The sequence below is a fragment of the Vombatus ursinus genome, unplaced genomic scaffold (genome assembly GCF_900497805.2).
Source record: "Vombatus ursinus unplaced genomic scaffold, bare-nosed wombat genome assembly UNPS02005286.1, whole genome shotgun sequence".
NCBI classification, from domain to species: Eukaryota; Metazoa; Chordata; class Mammalia; order Diprotodontia; family Vombatidae; genus Vombatus; species Vombatus ursinus.
The window spans coordinates 9,387,618-9,405,916 of record NW_020945064.1 but is presented as its reverse complement, the minus strand read 5'-3'; the positions used below and the strand labels follow the sequence as shown (position 1 = coordinate 9,405,916).

Genomic DNA, 18,299 nt, shown 5'->3' with positions numbered 1-18,299 from the left:
TTCACTCATCTTACTTCTATAATGAATGACCAATTATGTAAATTTATAAGCTGACAAATTATATATGAGTTTAAATAAGACTATAAAACGTGTCATTTAAATGACAAAAAAAGTTAAATTATAATTGATATTTTGACGACACCCACTCTTTCTGAGGACCCTCGAAATATATTCTTAAAAAACTCAACCCTAAAAGAAGATTCCTTAAAAACTTTTTATACAGCTGTTGAGAGGAGTAATTACTGTCCTTTCCACTAGAATCAGTGGGTTTGCCAAAAGCATCTACAAAGGACAGCACTACTGGAAACAAGGCTCAGAAAAAGAAAAAAGGGGGAGTTATTTTTTAATGTGTCTTGAACCCCTTTCAATCCTAAGATAGACAACCACAAACTGACTAGAGCAGACACAAGCAGTGAGCAGTGAACGAAGATGCTTCCACCTGCTGTCAACCCACCCATGCTCGCAACCTAGGAGACAGCTCCCCACACAGCACGTGGCACCTCCTCCCTAACCAAGACCAAAGCCCAGCACAGCAACAGTTTCAGCTTCTCTGGGGGGCAGGCAGGACAGTCACTTTAGGGCACCTGCTCCCACGGGTCATCACCTCAATCGACCAGGTGTTCAGGAGCACAAAACACTCTTAAAATGTTAAGAGTGGGCATGCTCTGCTTGTCTTTAATTCCTACTGTAACAGACTCTAAACAGAGGAATAAATGGCAGACAGGTTGCTGGGGACAAGGACAGCTGCCAACTCCCCTTAGAGGCATTTATAACAAATAAACACAAAACCCCCATTTTAACAACATTTTTAAAAGCCAGTCTCTTAGATATTTGTATATCCGTGTACTGCCTGGGTCCCTACAACTCAAGCTGATGACAAAATGAGAGATAGTATGGTGTAGCAGAAAGAGCGCTAGACCTGGACTCAGGAGGGCCTGGCGTCACATCCCTCCTCTGACACTTAACCTCTCTGAGCCTCAGTTTCCTCATTTGTAAAATAGGGATAATAATGCTTATGTGGTACCCACCTCAATGGGGCTGTTTTGAGGGTTAAATGAGGTAACTCACATAAAACACACATTCACCCACATCAGCTACTATTAACAATAAAATAAGGCACAAAACGGTTTCTACAAAAGCAAAAACCAAACCAGTTGAAACCAAATCAGTTCTGTGTAACAGCTTTGTAGCTTACACTGCAGACAGAAGCACTGACTCATGACAGCAGCCCTAAGGTTCTGTCTGACATGCAAGCTTCTGTACCACCTGATCTACAAGAACACGAAGGTTCCAAATAAAGTAATGTATCTGATTGTCTCTGAAAGTCATAATTCAAAGGGAGAAGCCTCACTACATAATGCAGCAAAATCAGCATCTCAAAATGTTTTCTTAAATAACATCACTTCCCCAGTTATGAAATTTAGAATAGCTACAAAATGTTGAGAAATCAGACTCAGGAGCTTCTTAAACAAGTCAACATATTATTTGAACTAAAAAATGCCTTTTGATCAAATTAAATACTTTCACTTTTCAGAGGGCTTTTTTCTTTTTTAGCTTTCTACAGATACTTTCAGTCACTTAACAAAAGGGATATAAATATTAGAGCTTAGTTCATTCATTCTAGGGGAGAAAATCTATACATATGAACACATTCACATGGAATAACTTCTAAAAACGCATGAAAATAAAGCTCTGTGCTAAGTATTCTGCTAATAAAATCTCTACACTCTCCTTCTCCAAGATACAGTAAACAGTGAGTAACATAGCTGTTAAGCTATTCTCAGGGTGCCCACCCACCCATCTGTATCCCAAAGACAGACTTACCTCTTGTCTCCCACCAGACATCCTATGGTGATCTGTCTGGTTGCACTTGGTAGAAAACTCATCCTTCTTTACAATCTAGTGATTCACAGGAGGAGAAAAAGAGAACTGACAACCAGAAGTATTATGTGAACAATTTGGCAGAAGGGACTCAAGCACACAACATGAAACAGGAAGTCAGGCACGCTCCAAGGCAGGCCCCTCTGGTTTATTCAATTAACCAAACAATCCTGTCTTGAGGGCAATTTTGGCAATCAGTAAGTGTGAAAGGTTAAAATGGCAGAAGTACATCATCACACCCTGAAAGAACAGCTCCCTTCTCAGAGGCTAGGGGACAGGTGACATTGAAGGAAGAAACATAGGCATTCTGCCCTCACAGAGCTTCTGAGTTAAGCAAAAAGTGGCTATTTGCTATGTAGTAGTAAATAATCCACTTCTCCTCTCAGGGATGGTCCTGATTATTTGCCAAAATCTAATGTCAAGGGTAGGGTGGTTTACTGCAATGCAGCTTCTCCTACAACAGGAAAGACCCAAGTGTGGGAAAACCACCATATGATAACCCAAAGTTCACTCTGAATGGATAATCAATAGTTTCCTTTCAATTATTCTTTCAAGAGTTACATCAAGTCGAAAGAGATTAAATAATTCATAAGAGAGACAGAGTTTAAAAGACTATCTTCCTTTCTCCATGGCATAATTACTAGCACAATATATGAGCATAAGCCAAGAACATGAACTCGTAACTCACATGGCACATGACGGAGCACATGCTCCTAGTTTACATAAACAGAGAAGTTTGCACTATGCTTACCTGAATATGACCATTATGGGGCCCTTTGTGGCCATACATACACTCAACAGTTGCAGACTTTCTTTCCATTAAGTGAATCCTAAATAGAGGTTTAAATCTCATGGGGTCATCAACATGGGGGTCATGGGGAGGCAGATACATCCAACCAATGATAAATAAACCATCTACCTGTACCAAAAGAGAAGAAGCTATAAGAAAGAGTTAAAAACCCCTCAATGACTGATCTCAAATGTTCCCACAATGCTAACCTAGGCTCTTCCAACATGCTGGTGTTTCCCCACTACTTCCTCTGAGTACACTGGTTTTGAAGACTGCTTTTCCAATTACCACTAACATGGGACTCAAGTAGATGGCAATTCTCAGTGAGAGAAGGCACCTTCTAATAAAGATTTCAATTTTAAGACATTCTATGAATCAATGTTTGATTGGTCAAAATCTTCTCTGTCCAGGTGTGTGGCTTTTAGTTCCAGACACTCTTCAGTTTCTAACTCTTAGGATCACAGATTTGGAGCTGGAAGACATCTTACAGTACATCTAAGCCCACCCATACATTTCACAGTCCTATCAAACAAAGGCCAAAGGAAGTTAAGTGACCTGCCTAAATTCACACAGGTAGAACATTGCAGAGTTTGACTCCCAATCCAGTGTTGTGTGAACTACATTATGCTACACCAAGATCACTGTCTGGGACAAGATAACTGGAGCAGTTATCCTTTTATAAGGAATTATCTATTTTCTTCTACTTATCCACTGTTTTTAGAAGATACATTTTCTCCTTACTCTACTATTCACTGCCAATAAGAAAAACAATCCTTCCCCTTCCTCAAATGAAAGGGGAAAAAAAATCTACCGACCTTATCTCAAAAGGAAAAGAATCAAAAAGCAAGCCCTATTTTTTTCTCTAATAACATTAGATATAAGTCCCTCCCAAAATGAAATCTTAATTAGTGTTTTTTCTTCCAAGTTGCAAAGGACATTTACCCCTCAGCAGAACTCAAGACAAAGGAACAAAATACTGAACTGGAACAACAAAGGTTAGTCAAAACTGTACAAGGTGGTTCATTTAAGGCTACACAACTCCTACTAAGCCAGGGGCCCATATTTTGCATCCATATCTGTCTCACTGGCTATATCTACTTTTTAAAGTGAGCAGAAAAAAGTCAAAAGAGGATTCAATTTATTCAAAAAGAATGGGAAAATATAAATTTAAAATACTGGAGGGGGGATGACAGTGGTTTATTTCAATATGTATCTTAATCTTCCCTTCCCCCCCAAATTACCTTGTCTACAGTAGATCAAGATTGAACTTGTTGTGGGTGGCCAGGTAGCTAGAAGTTCAATGGTAAAATGGGCTTGTGAGTTTTAGTGGGCCATTTAAACAATTACTGTATAAAAGAGAAATGGCAAAGAGCCAGCTCCCCACCTTAACTTACAGAACTCCAACACTGGGTTTGCACAAGAGGGTGGGCTGAAAAGCAAAAACAAAACTCCCCATGGAGCACCCAACTACATTCCCAGTTTTATCCTAACAGCAGCACACGTTGCAATGAAATCTCACGTAATTAAAGGTGTTCTGGAGCTGTCACACTACTCGACACAGGCTGCCCTGACACACACCTTGGGATCCTGGGGAGCAATGCTGCCTTAGGGTTTCAGGTTAGAATCAGAGGGGATAGAGGGCAATTTCAGCCCCACCACCTCCTTCACTTCCTAGCCCAGGGGACAACAAGGGAGATCCTAGCCAACTGAGGGAAGTTCATAACAGGAGTGCACAGGCTTCAGGCTTAGACCCAGGGGTAACAAGAACTCCCAAGAAATTCACTAAATCTTTAGGGCCAGACAACGATTCAAAGAAACTCTTTTAGATCAGGAGGTGTCAGAGGAAGCCTCAGGGGCTCACGCCTTGGGTGGTCCCAGTAAACCCCAAAACTCCTAAAGGGGTTAGGACCTCAGAAGCAGAATTTGGCTTATTGTCATATAAGTCATTCATGTCAAACTCAAATAGAAACTAATTCCTCCTGCTGCAAGTTGACTTAGAAAACAACAAATTAACATGAACTATGTTGTCCTGTATCTTTATTTATTTTGTTAAACATTTCCCAATGACATTTTAATCTTGGATGTGGGCCAGGAATTTCACATCGCTGATGTAATATACTCCCCCTTTAATATACAGATGGTAGAAAACACCGTATCATACAAAGCCCTCAGGGTACCAAATTACCACGACACTACTCAAGATCTCCACTGTTTACTCACTCATACTAATGCCTAAAATCAATCTACTTACTCCTATTAAAATCCAAGAGTAACTGTCTTTCCTTTGGACTAGAGCTATAAACTTAATAAATCTGTATACTCCTAGAGCAAAGCAAGAATGAATTTAATACGAGATCAGATAAACCTTATTTCTAAATGCCAATTTCAATTCTTCCAATTTGCCCAAAGTGGCCTGGAGGGAAGTAAGTCAATTTCAGCTGCCGTGCTTCCCTGGTTTTAATGTCACCTCTTGCTGATAGGATAGTAGCCTCCTCCGTGTGCTACTCTATTAAATTTAATGTACAGATTAATACACCATGTAATGCTTATGTCCTTTCAGAAGCACACACGATGTGCACCTGCTCCCCAAAGGCAGGAATCCCAGGGCTCTGGGAGGCTCAGGAGCAGCTGTGCTGTGGAGGCCCCGTGGTGCCCGTTCTGGGACTCTGCTTTGATACTTTCTGTCATCACTAGTCAGAAGCTAGCCCTAAAGCTAAAGATTCATGACAATACCACATCCCACAGGGATACCAGTATCTGGAGACATACATAGTCAGTTCACTTTGACTCAGAAACAGTAAATGGCTGTTGTGTGCAGGGGTCGGTCCCAGGGGCCAGGGCAGCAGCTTGGAGCTGCTCAGGAAAGGTCTAAGCCTTGGCCAAGGCCAGCTGGAGACTGGAGTCCCCCAGTGCTATCTTTCAAACTGGGGCACAAACAAATGAGAAAAATCACCCTACCATGAATCATTCTCTAGGAGAGGGCCATATTGGTGAACCTTTGCCTGTCACTCACTAGCTACAAGAAAGCAAATATAAACCAGGCTAGATGGAAATTTTTCTCTGACAGTCAACATCTGTTTATCAGAAAGTCTATTAATAGTAAGATTAAAAAAGCTACTTCTAGTCACACTTTGGTTGATAAGATAATAAAATCTGAATTCCTGAAAAAATACTTATCTAGAATTTCTTGATAATATTCCAAATTTCATATAAGAATGAATGTTAGCATATACTGAAGTAAAAAAAAAAAAATCAACGAATGTTAGTGGGGCCCGGGAGATATATTTATTGAAGATATATTTATATAAAAATATAAGGAACTTAAAAATGAGAACTTCAATGTGAGGCCTTCATGGTATTTCCCCAAAATGTATCAGTGCAGGTATGACCCTAAGTAGAGATCATTCCAACAGCTCTGAACTTCACATACAAGACAACCACTAAAGCCTCTCTGAAGGCAAAAGGTTGGTAGGTTTCATAAGCAAGCCTCTTTTTTTGATTCTTTGTATGCAGAAAGGCTCATGTTAACTAGTGTTTGTTACATAATTAATAACAAAGGGCGGGTGATTTTTTGTTGCTTATTTTTACATAAATAAAGCTTCTCTAAGTACTTACCACAACATTCAACAGCCCTCCATATGGCCCAATGTCTGGTTGCCACAATCCCAAAATATGTCTATATCGGTGAAGCACTGGGGAAATAGAGAAATATCAAGGGTACGTCTCAAACTGAATACAATGAACTGAATTAAAGAGGCCAACAAAGCAAAGGAGTAGGGGGTGAAGAGGGGAAACATGAGGTCACCACATAGAGCTTTGGGAGGGAAAGTCTATTATGAAAATAGAGCAAGCAGCAAATCTTATCTAGAACTGTTTGGAGAATGAATAATCAAAGATATTTCCAATTACTACAAGTGCTTAATAAATCTTTGAATGACAGAAAGTTATAAGCTTAGGTTGGGGGAGGGGGAGTCTTTTTTAAACAAACATCCCAGAAAGTTCATTCAAACAGCAAGTATTTACCGAGCACCTACTGTTTTCAAGAGATGGTCCCACATGTCATGGGGGTTTTATGCAAGACAGTGTCTTAACTCTACCAAGGAGAGGTGTGACCTGTACAAAAAAAAACCCTAACAGGCAGAATGGGTTAGAAATTACACTGGTTCTGGGAAGGACAGGCTGCACTCCCACCCAACCAGATGGGATTGCACAGGAGAAGCAGTACTCAGACTGGGTCTGGAAGGAGCTAGATGGGCAAAATAACTCAAGAGCGACAACGGCAGGTAAGCCTGGGATGAGTCAAGGTGAGAAATCCAGGGGGGTGGGAGTACCCAAAGAGGAGAACAGCTAAGCTTGCAGTGGCCCTGAAGGATCAGGCTGAGGTGCCTGGACTTCACTGGTGACTAATGCCAAGGTAGGGTAGGTTTTATATCCACATGTGGTATGGTAGCTGTATGCAATGGGTTCAGGGCTACAGAACAGCCTGTAGGCCACTGCACTCGTGTAAGCATGAGGTAATTGTGGTAGGCACTGAAAGGTAGGTAACAGGAGGACAGACAAGGACCACCCTAAGAGACATTCCAGAAAGATGAAGCAACTTGGTGACTGATTATCAATAATGGGGATAAAAGAAGAAGAGGCAGTAATCAATAATTACTGAAAACATACACATCCAAGTAATAGTTTCTTTAAAACTCATCCTGGTAGACTCTATCCTTATTCCAACAATGTTGTTGGGCACTGCCTTTGGAACTGGTCCAGAAGCCCCACCTGAAAACTGTCTCATTAGCTTACAGTCACACTTCTTTCAGGAGCAAATGAGAGATCACCCAGTTCAAGGACTAGACCTGGCTTCAAATGACTTTTGGTTCTTTCCCCAAATGAGAACTACCCTCAATGGAACAGATTTGCCACTCCTGGGGAAATTCTAAAGTATGAGGAGGCCCTGAAAGATAAATCAGAGACATTGGTATAATTCAAAAATAAATGTATACTTTAGTATTTTTTTTTTGTTCCAGACCTTGATTTCATCTGTGTGGGAAAAGCTTTTGATGAGAAAATACCCTCAATGCCCTCTTTCCTACTACACCGAGCCTACCTATAGAATGTTTGCCTGGGGCACTAATAAAAAGTTAAATGACTTGACCAGATGCAGGACAGATCATTCTGGCTCCCAGGTCAGTCCTCTCTACCCCTCTGCCAAGGCTGCCTTTCTTTAGTAAATACAGAGGATTAAAAATTGTCACACTACAGCACAAAGCTTCTGCCTCATACTGTATCCTTTTTAAGGGCTAAACCATAAACTGATTTCAGTTAATAAAAGGCAAAGCACCTATTTTTAGTTTAAATGAAAGAAAATGACAGCCTGGGATTTGGTCAAGTGAACTTTTGATATCTGTAAACAGAGACTGTCCCTGGAGGTAAGCCATAGCTGCTTGTCATTTCGATGCAGTACATCACATTGCATTCTAGGTGTTCAAATTCAAAGGTCACAGAGACAGAATTAAACTATGATTCAACACATCGAAACACTTCTGGTCTTAAACAATGTTCCTCGGGTCTCAATAGTGGCTAAGTAATTTAAGTTCGTTTCCAAATTGTGTGTTATGGTCATTTGCTCTAGCTGTCTAAAGCACTTAAATGCTTGAAAATATGGAGAAAAATGTGTAAAAATTCAATGTGATAAAGAATCAGAGAAATTATGACAAATGATATTAGGAAAAGTCAGAGTTTTCTCCCTTTACATCTCCACAAATACTTTGCATTCACAATAAAGTCTTTTAGATTCAAGGATCAAAAAGAAAAAAATTAATTGCTAGAGAAATTTTGACCATTACATATTCTTGGTAGATGACATTTTTTTCCATAGTGATACTTAGAACCAAACTTGCTGACTTACAACTAACTAAAAAGTTTAAAGCCCTGAACCTACTGAAAGAAACAAGGAATTCAGGGGCAGGGGATAAGGATTTTATGAAATTATACTTCCACATTATTCTGAGGGTACTATACGATAGTGCTGACCACCACTGGAAGAGTTCAGAAATATAAACCAGAGCTTTAAAATAACAGGAAGTAAAATACACCAGAAGGAAGGGAAGACGTGACTGTCTCCCAACACAGAACACCACCACCAGGGATCAGGCGACCTGATTTCTATCTCAGTTTCTAATTGTAGTCAAGTCACTTGACTGAAAGTACACAACAACAAAAAGGAGAATTTTATGCCAGTAGTAAGGTATGTTCTGATAACTACTCAAAGTAGCAAATATCCTAACTGGCCCAACTGGAATAGACTCTTCTCAAGTTAACCTTCAACTGAAGCACTGTCTTCTCATCTGCCAACCCTGCCTGGTGTGGCAACAGAAGCGGTATTTTTTAAGTAGTGTTAACCCTTTACACTCATCAATCCCAAATTGTTCCAGACCCCATGGGGGGTGGGAGGGAGAGAAGGGAGGAGGCCTAGACGTTCCACCCACTCTTTGCCCACTATCTCCTCCCTTGCCCCAGAACACATCTGGGCTGCTTCACTACTCAAACCAGCTGGATGACCTGGGGTTTCCAACTTTATTTCTTCCAGTGAGGTGCAAGATCACCAGGCCTTACCATTTGGATCCCTGCCTCTAAACCCAGAAAAATCCCAGGCACTGCCATTGGACCTAATGACAAACTTGGGCCCTTCCACTAAACCTTAGGACTCCCACATCTTCTAGCTAACCTGCAGCTGATCTTTCATTTATGTGTGGTCTCCTCCAATTAGCATACTTTATCCTCACAACCACCCTAGGACGTAGGTGCTATAATTATCCCCATTTTACAAATCAGAACTGAGGCAGACAGAGGTTAAGTGACTTGCCCAGGGACCATCTGAACTGTCTTAGGAAGACTGTGAAGATCACCTAGCAGGAGAAGGTACCAGACAATGAGGTCCTTTCTCAAGCTGAACTGCCAAGCATTCAAACTCAAACTCTACTGCAGAATGTGACTTCCTTGAGAGGAGAGGTTATAACAACCTTTTTCTACTTGAAGGAGGAAGAAGAAAAGAATAGGCATTTATATGCACCAGGCACTGTGCTAAGAGGTTGGATCTAAATTTTTACTTTTATCTCATTTCATCCTCACTACAGCCCTCTGAGGTAAGGGCTAGGGTGATCCTCATTTTGCAGTTTAAAACTGAAGCAAACAGAGGTTAAGTGACCCATTCAGGGTCACCCCACCAGTAAGTGTCTGAGGTCACATATCTGAACTCAGGATTTCTTGGCCACAGGCCCAGCGCTCTATTCACCGCACCACCAGCTGCCTCTTCACACTGCATGGCACCTAGTAAGCCCTGAACAAATCTGGATACTTTTCTAATAAGCATTTTCCCTTTCATTTGATTCTCACAACCCCTTTCACAGATGAGGTGATGACGCTTAAGTAAATGCCGCCCCAGAGTCCCATCATGGGCAGTCGGTGACACAGCCAAGTCTAGAACTCAAGGCTCCTGACTTCAAGTCCCATTTTCTTTCCACCATAACATGCTGTTTTAGTTACACCGGAAAGAAATCCTTAGAATATGACATATCTGGGGGGCAGCTAGGTGGCGAAGTGGATAGAGCACTCGTCCTGGAGTCAGGAGGACCCGAGTTCAAATTTGACCTCAGACATGTGATACTTACCAGCAGTGCGACCCTAGGCAAGTCACTTAACTCCAAATGCCTCACCAAAAAGAAAAAAATAATATGACATATCTGGGAAGGAAGATCCACATTTTTTCCCGAGGGGCCTTTATTCAAAATGGGCAATACAGTGAGAGACAGCAAGAGCTCTATAATCATACTGACACCAACAGGGAGACCTGAAGGGGAAAGGACGTGGCGGTATCTCAACCTGAACATCTATTTTAAACCCTTTAAAGTCTATATTTTTATTAATGTGACGTGGAATTGCATCAAAGGCAACTATAAAAAAGAGAGAAAAAGAGAAAGACAGAGAGAGAGAGAGAGAGAACCATTACAGATCACAAATACGAGAAACCAAAGCTGTCCTGATATATCTAAGATTGGTTAATAAAGCAAATATCCATACCCAAGGACCATGCAATCAGGTATTAAACACTCAAGGACACAGCATGCTCCTCATAAAGTAATTCAAAATATTATAACATATATCTCCATATTACCTAGTTAAAACCAAGCTAATTTTCTTTCTTTAGACTATTTTGCTCAGCTCCAGCTAAAATATTTCTCCCCGCCAAATCAGAAAATCACTTAAGACAATTTACAACAGTTTCCTTTTACTCACTGTAAGTGTATCTTACTTCATCAAAATCAATTTAATTTATGAAAGGTCATAGCATAACACAAAACACAGGGTATACCTGGCCATAAAACAATCTCAGCTTTCTGTCACTCAATACATCAAAAACTATAATTTTCCTATGTGGGGATAAGGAACCACTATTACCAATATAAATATGAAGCTAAAATACCAGATGTTAGGAACATTTAGAAAAATTTCTAAATCATAAATTCTCTTTTTGCCAAAAAAGAAGCTCCCAGAGCAAAAAAGGATTAAATATTAAACAGATCTTAACACTCAAATCATTTTTTAAAATCAGTAATTACATCTGCTTCCAGTTAACAACAGCTTTAGTAACAAAGTTAATATCCTTTTTTTTTTTTTTAAGCCCACACCCACAGAGTCACCCCACACAAGAAACGTTCTCAAAGTCTACCAAGGCAACTGCAGCAGCCTCCGGCCTTTCAGCTGCCCCCAGCACTCCTCATCCCTGGGTGGGCTCCACCACTGTTCCTCATCCCTTTTCTTGAACTCTCCCCTACCTTCTTCCTATGACCTCTTAAGTTCCTTTGTTAATCAGCTTACTTTCCCGTCACCTCCACCCTGTCCTCACTGTTTTCAAGGCTGGTTTCAGCTAATTCTGAGCTTCTACATCTTTAGAAGTATCTCTCCTGCTTAGACTCTACTCCATAGCTGAAAAGGGTTAGGGGTGGAGGGTGAAGAGGAGGGAATGGGGTAGGGGTGGGGGTGGAGTAGAGGAAGGGTTAATAATGAAAAAAGCTTGTAACCCCTCTTACCCACTTGTAGCCAGTATCATCATACCTGAGTAACCTTCACTTTTTTGAGCTTATTGTCTACAAAATAATTTTTTTTACTTGTTTGATCTCCTAATTTCATGTGTGTGGGACACTCCTATTCACTTAAATCAGCAACCTTGACCTACTTATAGTCTGAGAGAGTTGTGTTGCCAAGCTCACCCCCAGAAGGCTAAGTGATCTGCTAGATGTCTCAGAGGCGGGACTCACACGCGTAGGCTTTTCTGACTCCAAGGCTGGCTCTCCATCCACTATGTCACACTGCCTCTCCCAAAGTCCTTTATAATTGTATTATATAAAAGGTATTGTTAAACCAATCCAGATAACTTTACCTTAACACCAAGTATACCCTCACTCTCCTAAATGAGAAGCAGGTAGGATAACTAACTAGAATAACGGATGGAGATGATACTGATAAAAGTAGGGAGGGTCAGTGTAAGTTTAGAGGGCAAGTTAATATTATGTGGGTCCAAAAGATTTTTTAATATCCAACTGCCACACTACATAATCAAGGATATACAAATTCAGCAAGGGAGCCCATCTAGAACTCACATGCACAACGATGACTAATGTTTAGAACAAGGGAGCAGCTTAAGCTTCATTTTGAGGGGAAGACAAAAAAGTTGAGAGCTTCTGTTCATTCTCACCGCCCTGACCCGGAGTGAACCTAATTAACTGTCCAGCATACAGCACCCTCAGGAAATGTTTAAAATGTTATCATTGGTAGGCTCCATGGAGGACTGATCAAAAGCAATGCCAGACACTTGAGGTAGAATTACTCTCTAAGCCTAGTAAACTTTAACCAATGCCAACCATTCAGAAATACTCTCTGTAACCAAAACAACAGGACATCTTCCTGAAAAGTGACAAGCAGCAAAAAAGCCAAAGTGATCATCAGCTTGCTCTGAGATCAGCACAATCCTAACATTCTCTGTGCGTTAGGATCGTCATGCAGCATCTTGGGCGTGATCTCTGCAAAAAGCATCAGCTGGCAGCAAGTACGTACGGCAGGTGTAAACATCTCTGTATTCCATGTGCTCGTAATCGGGAAGAATTTTCATAAAACGTCCCGACTTCACTCGTGGATTTATACCTGAACAGACACAGCAGGGAAAGGACTAAAGAAGATGTTTCCAATTTTCATGACTACAAACACATTTTCATAGGATGTAAAGTTGTGAGGATTCCTTAGTGCTAAATATAAAACCACTTATGTTCACCAAGCACAATACAAGGTACAAATGTTCATCATCTTCTAGTCAAGGACTTCGATCCTGGCCTGCACACCCACTTCTGGAAAACTAGTCCTCTAAAGGAGTAGTTTCCAACCGCAAACCCAGAACAGGATATTATACATTTTTACAATTATCTAGGCTCCCCTGCCTTGCTGAAGTGACAGCTTGATCTCACTCCCCACTCCCACTGCAACAGCTTGGGCTTAATCTTTTCTACTTTGAGATAAATGAGGTTCATCAGAGCCTGGCAGAGGCAGGCGGTTAAGAAGAATGGCTTCCCTGACGGTGGACAGACAAATGACTCAAACAGAGACCTTCTCCATATAGCTGAAGGTTCACTTTGCCAATCTGAGCAGAGAGGCCAAGATCTGATAACCAACATTTGGTATCTTTCTACCACCTATCCTTCTGGTAAGGTAAGTTCTTCCTTGGAACCCTCTTATAAAATTGGATATGGCTGCCCCTTGTCCTAGTTTTGAAGAATGGGAAAGAAATACTCAGTATCCCTATTTTGCTAATTCAATTGCCCTGAAAATAGCTGCTCCTGTTTGAAGGAACAACAGAAAACTGGACTCTATCTATGTCAGCTTAACTTTTTCAAGGTTCCTTAACCACAAAAATAATGATAGTCACCAGAAACATTCTGTGGAAGCTTTCAGTCTACAATGTAACGATGTCATTGTTTCTATAAACTACTAAATTCATTATATACAACACTTACCCCAACCCACGCTCTGTTACACTGACCTCTACATACACCAGGCATACACACACACACACACACACTCTCTCTCTCTCTCTCTCTCTCTCTCTCACTCTTTCCCACTCAATTACATACACACCTCTCTTCTCCCTTAGCTTTAGCACATGGCCAGATCCTCTCTCACACAGAGGTAAAGGTCAATGCCTGAGCAGCCTCCCACACCCTTAGTCCAGATAAGTTAGCCAGAAAGAATTCTATTATCTCTCATTTGTATATTTCTCAGGGTCACGTGGCACACCAACTAACTACTAGGAAGATACTAAGGGATTTTCTACCTTATTAATGCTATTATTGTAGCTAAGGTTAAGAGGCAGAGATAAGCCCTCTTGGTTCTCTGAGGGAAGCCTGGGATGGCACAGGCCAAGTGCCATACAGCTCCAAAGGACAAGACTGAAGACTCATTTTGTTGTATTAAATTCAGTTTTAAATAAAGTGACCAGTGCTGGACATGTGGTCAGGATGATCTGTATTCTAATCCTACTGTAGACACTTATTAGCAGCATGATCCTGGGCACAGACCTTACAACAGCACATAAACCTTAGTTCTGAGGTCTCCTCCTACTAGAATAGATGTTCCTTGAGGGCAGGGATTATCTTCCATTTTGTTTTTGCAGCCTAGGCACTTAGCGCAGTGCTTACTTATCACAAGAGGGCTTAACATCCAAAGATCTAGGCTTAAGAAGAGAATACTCAAGATTCATAGGAACAAAGCATTTAGCACTGGAAGGAACTTTATACTCACCTAGTTCCAGGCCCCTAGTTTTACAGAAAACCAGGTCGCCTAAAAGGTGAAATGACTTGTCCAAAGCCACACAAGGCAGAGAAATACCACAGTGAACCTAGATCAATGTGAACTTGGATTCTCAGATTCTAAAGCCTATAGCTGCGTAAGATATTTACATGTGATTTTCTTAGGAAGACATTTATCTCCTCGGTATCTGTGTGATTTGCAGGGATGTGTGTAAGAAGCAGACTTCGGGCAGGCCAGGATTGCCTTGCGGTTTGGGAACAAAAAGCAGGATGGACACAGACAAGAGCCAGGAAATCAGGAATGGGTGGAAAGCTACAGAGGCCAGAGGTTCCAAGTCTTAGCAGAAAGGGAAGGGGAACAGCGGAGAACTGAGAGTGTCCCTGGAATGTGACCAGAGATTAGAAGCTAGCCAGCAGGACCGCAGAAGCACCCAGGAGGGAGGACAGGGAAAAGCCACTCAGAGCCCCAGAAGAAGTGAGAACCACCCCAAAGAAAGCAACAGCCTCAAGTTAGGGAACAGAAGGAAGACCGCATGTTATGGACAAATGGCACACTACAGGAACAGCATGAAAAATGATAGGAGGAAGTTGATGAAAACTCACTTTTAACTATATGGTCTGTCCTCTATCACTGGAGCACACTGCCCTGAGTTAGTCTGGGGTACATAATTTCCTTCAATCCCAAGAGTTTTCAAGAAGATAGGAAATCAACAGAATAATCAATTTATCCACTTGAGAGACTAGGATTAAAAATTACTCAAGTCTCCTTACAATGTAAGGGCATGAAAGGCACGAATGGCAACATCAGCTCCCCTGCAACAAGCAGCCACTGACCAGAGGTCTACTCTGACCTAGTGTTGGAAAGGATCCTAGGTGAAGCCCCTATAGAGGAATGAGGAAACTGAGGCCAGAAAGGGGAAATTACTTCCCCCAAACCAGAGAAAATTTGTAAAGTGCTTAGCTAAGTACCTGGCACAAAGCAGGTGCTCTATCAATGCTCATTCTCTTTCCCCAAAATCACATAAGTAACTAGCATTAGAGATGGAATTTGAACTCAGGCCCTCTGCCTGCAGGCCCAATGCTCCCCTAAATGCTGCTCACTTTAGTTTGTGGTTAACAGATGACTTACACGGCTAGTGTGTCTGAACTGCAGGTCTTTGTAATTAGAAAACAGCTCCATGGGCCGGATGATTCTGCACTTTTTTCCTGACAAAAAGGCTTGGGGGAGTGGCAGGTCTTCTATCCTGGGGGCTGTGGGAGGAGAACCTTCAGCACAGGGGCAAGTCTGCTCCTGATATTAACTATGGAAAACTGATCTGCTCAGGAGCAGAATCTTGGATAAAACGTCAACACATGGCAAAATTTGTGCCAAAACAGCTTCCAGATGGCTGTTTGTGATCGCTTTACAAAAGCTTCCTTACACTAACAAAATTAAGACGTAGAATTTTTGCCTCTACCTTTCTATCTCCTCCTCTGGGGCTGAGACTAAAAAGACCCCTAATGTACTGTGAGTGAAGCTACAAATCAGTCCAGCCATTCTGGACAGCAGTATGAACAACTTAGTGCCCCAAAGTCACGGACCCTAGTAGTGACTTTAAGGCCCCACTATGAGGCCCCAAAGAGATCAAAGAAAAAGAACCATATTTACAAAAATATGAGTAGCAGCTCTTTGTACTATAACAAAGAACCAGAAACTAAGGGGGTGCCCATCAACTAGGGAAATAGCTGAACAAATTATGACCTAGGAATGTAATGGAATATTATTACACCATAAGAAAAAACAAAAGGGACAGTTTCAGAGAAATCTGGGAAGAAACTGATGCAGAGTGACACGAGCAGAACTCTCTCCTCCTCCGCCTCCATTCTGAATGGTCTTCAAAGGTATTTGGTGCCCAACTCTGTTTACTGACAGTCCTTTTTTGCTAAGGTGCCCAGTTAGGTCTGCCATCACAGATAATGCCCAAAGTTCCAAACTCTGCCTCACAAAAAACAACCTGTTAAGTTTTAATTTAAAACAGCCAAAAAAGGCAACCTCTTTGCTGTATCCCATTCCCTCAGATTGATGACTTATTACCAAAAAGTAATCCCAGCAAAAATAAAACTGATAACAGCTTACACCGTTCCCCTTAACAGCTCCCAGCTATATTTGAACAGCAGCCCTAAGACAAGGCAGAGCCGGTGAGGATGCTATTTGCCTTTTTGTCTACATGAAATTTCACTTGTAGGAAAGCAAAGGTAGGAAAAAAGGATCACAGAATTTCAGAGTTGAAAAAGACCTTGGAAATCATCTAGTCCTAGGGTCTGTGAATTGTTGTTTGTGGGATTATTTTTTTTAATTTAATAACTATTTCTATATAAATGGTTTCCTTGGTAATCCTAAGTATTTTATTTTTTATATTTAAAAAAAATTATTCTAAGAAGGGGTCCATCATTGGGCTTGTCAGACTGCCACACTGTGCCTCGCACAAAAGTTTAAGAAATTTGGTCTGCTGTTTGAGTTGTGTCCAACTCTTCCTGACCCCATTTGGAGTTTTCTTAGCAAAGATACTGGAGTGGTTTGCCATGTCTTCTCCAGCTCATTTTACAGATGAGGAAACTGAGGCAAACAGGGTGAAGTGACTTGCCCAGGGTCACACAGCTGGTGTCTGAGGCCAGATTTGAACTCAGGAAGATGAGTCTTCTTGACTCCAGGTCCGGCACTCTATGCACGATGGCACCCCCTAACTGCTAGATAAAACTTAAAGAACCCCTGCTGCAGTCCAATCGGAGGCCCAGGAAGTAGAGTGACTTGATCATGGGCACCAGGGTCCCACCCTTATGATTCTGAAGGTCAGCTTCACAGTTTGGAAGAAAGCCATGGCTAAATGATTTCTAAAAATGGAAGACTTCTCCTTTAGATTATAGTCTATCCTACCCAAAGTCTAACAAGTCATGGGCTGAATGCCTACTAAAGGAAGGCTCTCCATGAATCTAAACAAGCAGCAGATCCTTGAAAGGGAATCAAAGAGCATGCCCCCAAATCACAACATAAATTACTAAAAACAGAAGCAGCTGTTGCTCCAAGTAATCCTAGGACTGTGCAATACACAAGCTCCTTGATTTCTAGGCACACAATTTCTTATCCAGGGTAGGCTGAAAAACAAGGATACTTACATAACTGGAATATGAACATAAGGGAAAGATAAGCAGCAAATGTTCTATAATGTTCAGGATCAAGTCTAGTGTTATATCATTTAAATAGTGACAAACTCCTAATAGCTTTAAGTGGAAGGGCTGGAAAGATGAGACTATCAAACATGGACCATATTTTATGTATCACTCAAAGCTGAAATTTAGTCAACAAAGAGACTGTCACAACAGAAATATTTATGATAACAAACGGACTAACTCACGTTTGGCGTAGACATCTCGACAGGACACACCGGTAATCTCCAGCTTCCGTAAGTTTTCACATACACCATACTCTGAAAAAAATAGAAATTTACTAAAAATTCTATTCAAAAAAGCACAAAGCAAAAACAGGGAATGGGGATACTCCACCAACTTTCAACCTGTCCCACTTTGTGGAGATGGTTTGGAATTTTTCCATTGTTCCACTGTGAGTCAGTCAATCAGAACTAAACAGCCATCAATGTTGTACATTTCCAGTAAAGGTTAAAAGTCTAACTCATGAACAGGCTGTGTTCCTAAAATGCATCTGTTTGGAAAATGGACTCTATTTATCCAGAAAAGTGCCATTTTTATAGCAGTTATACTCCCAAAGTATCCCACGAAACAAAGAT

At 41.2% G+C, this 18,299-nt stretch overlaps 1 protein-coding gene across 1 annotated transcript in view; it reads right to left on the bottom strand.

The window, feature by feature from the left end:
- FBXO31 (F-box protein 31) overlaps nt 1-18,299 on the bottom strand; it is a 57,094-nt gene that overhangs the window by 13,423 nt on the left and 25,372 nt on the right. Inside the window, 5 exon segments of the mRNA XM_027847448.1 lie at nt 1,825-1,899; nt 2,633-2,800; nt 6,287-6,363; nt 12,776-12,862; nt 17,910-17,981. Of these exon segments, the coding sequence (XP_027703249.1) occupies nt 1,825-1,899; nt 2,633-2,800; nt 6,287-6,363; nt 12,776-12,862; nt 17,910-17,981 (479 nt within the window).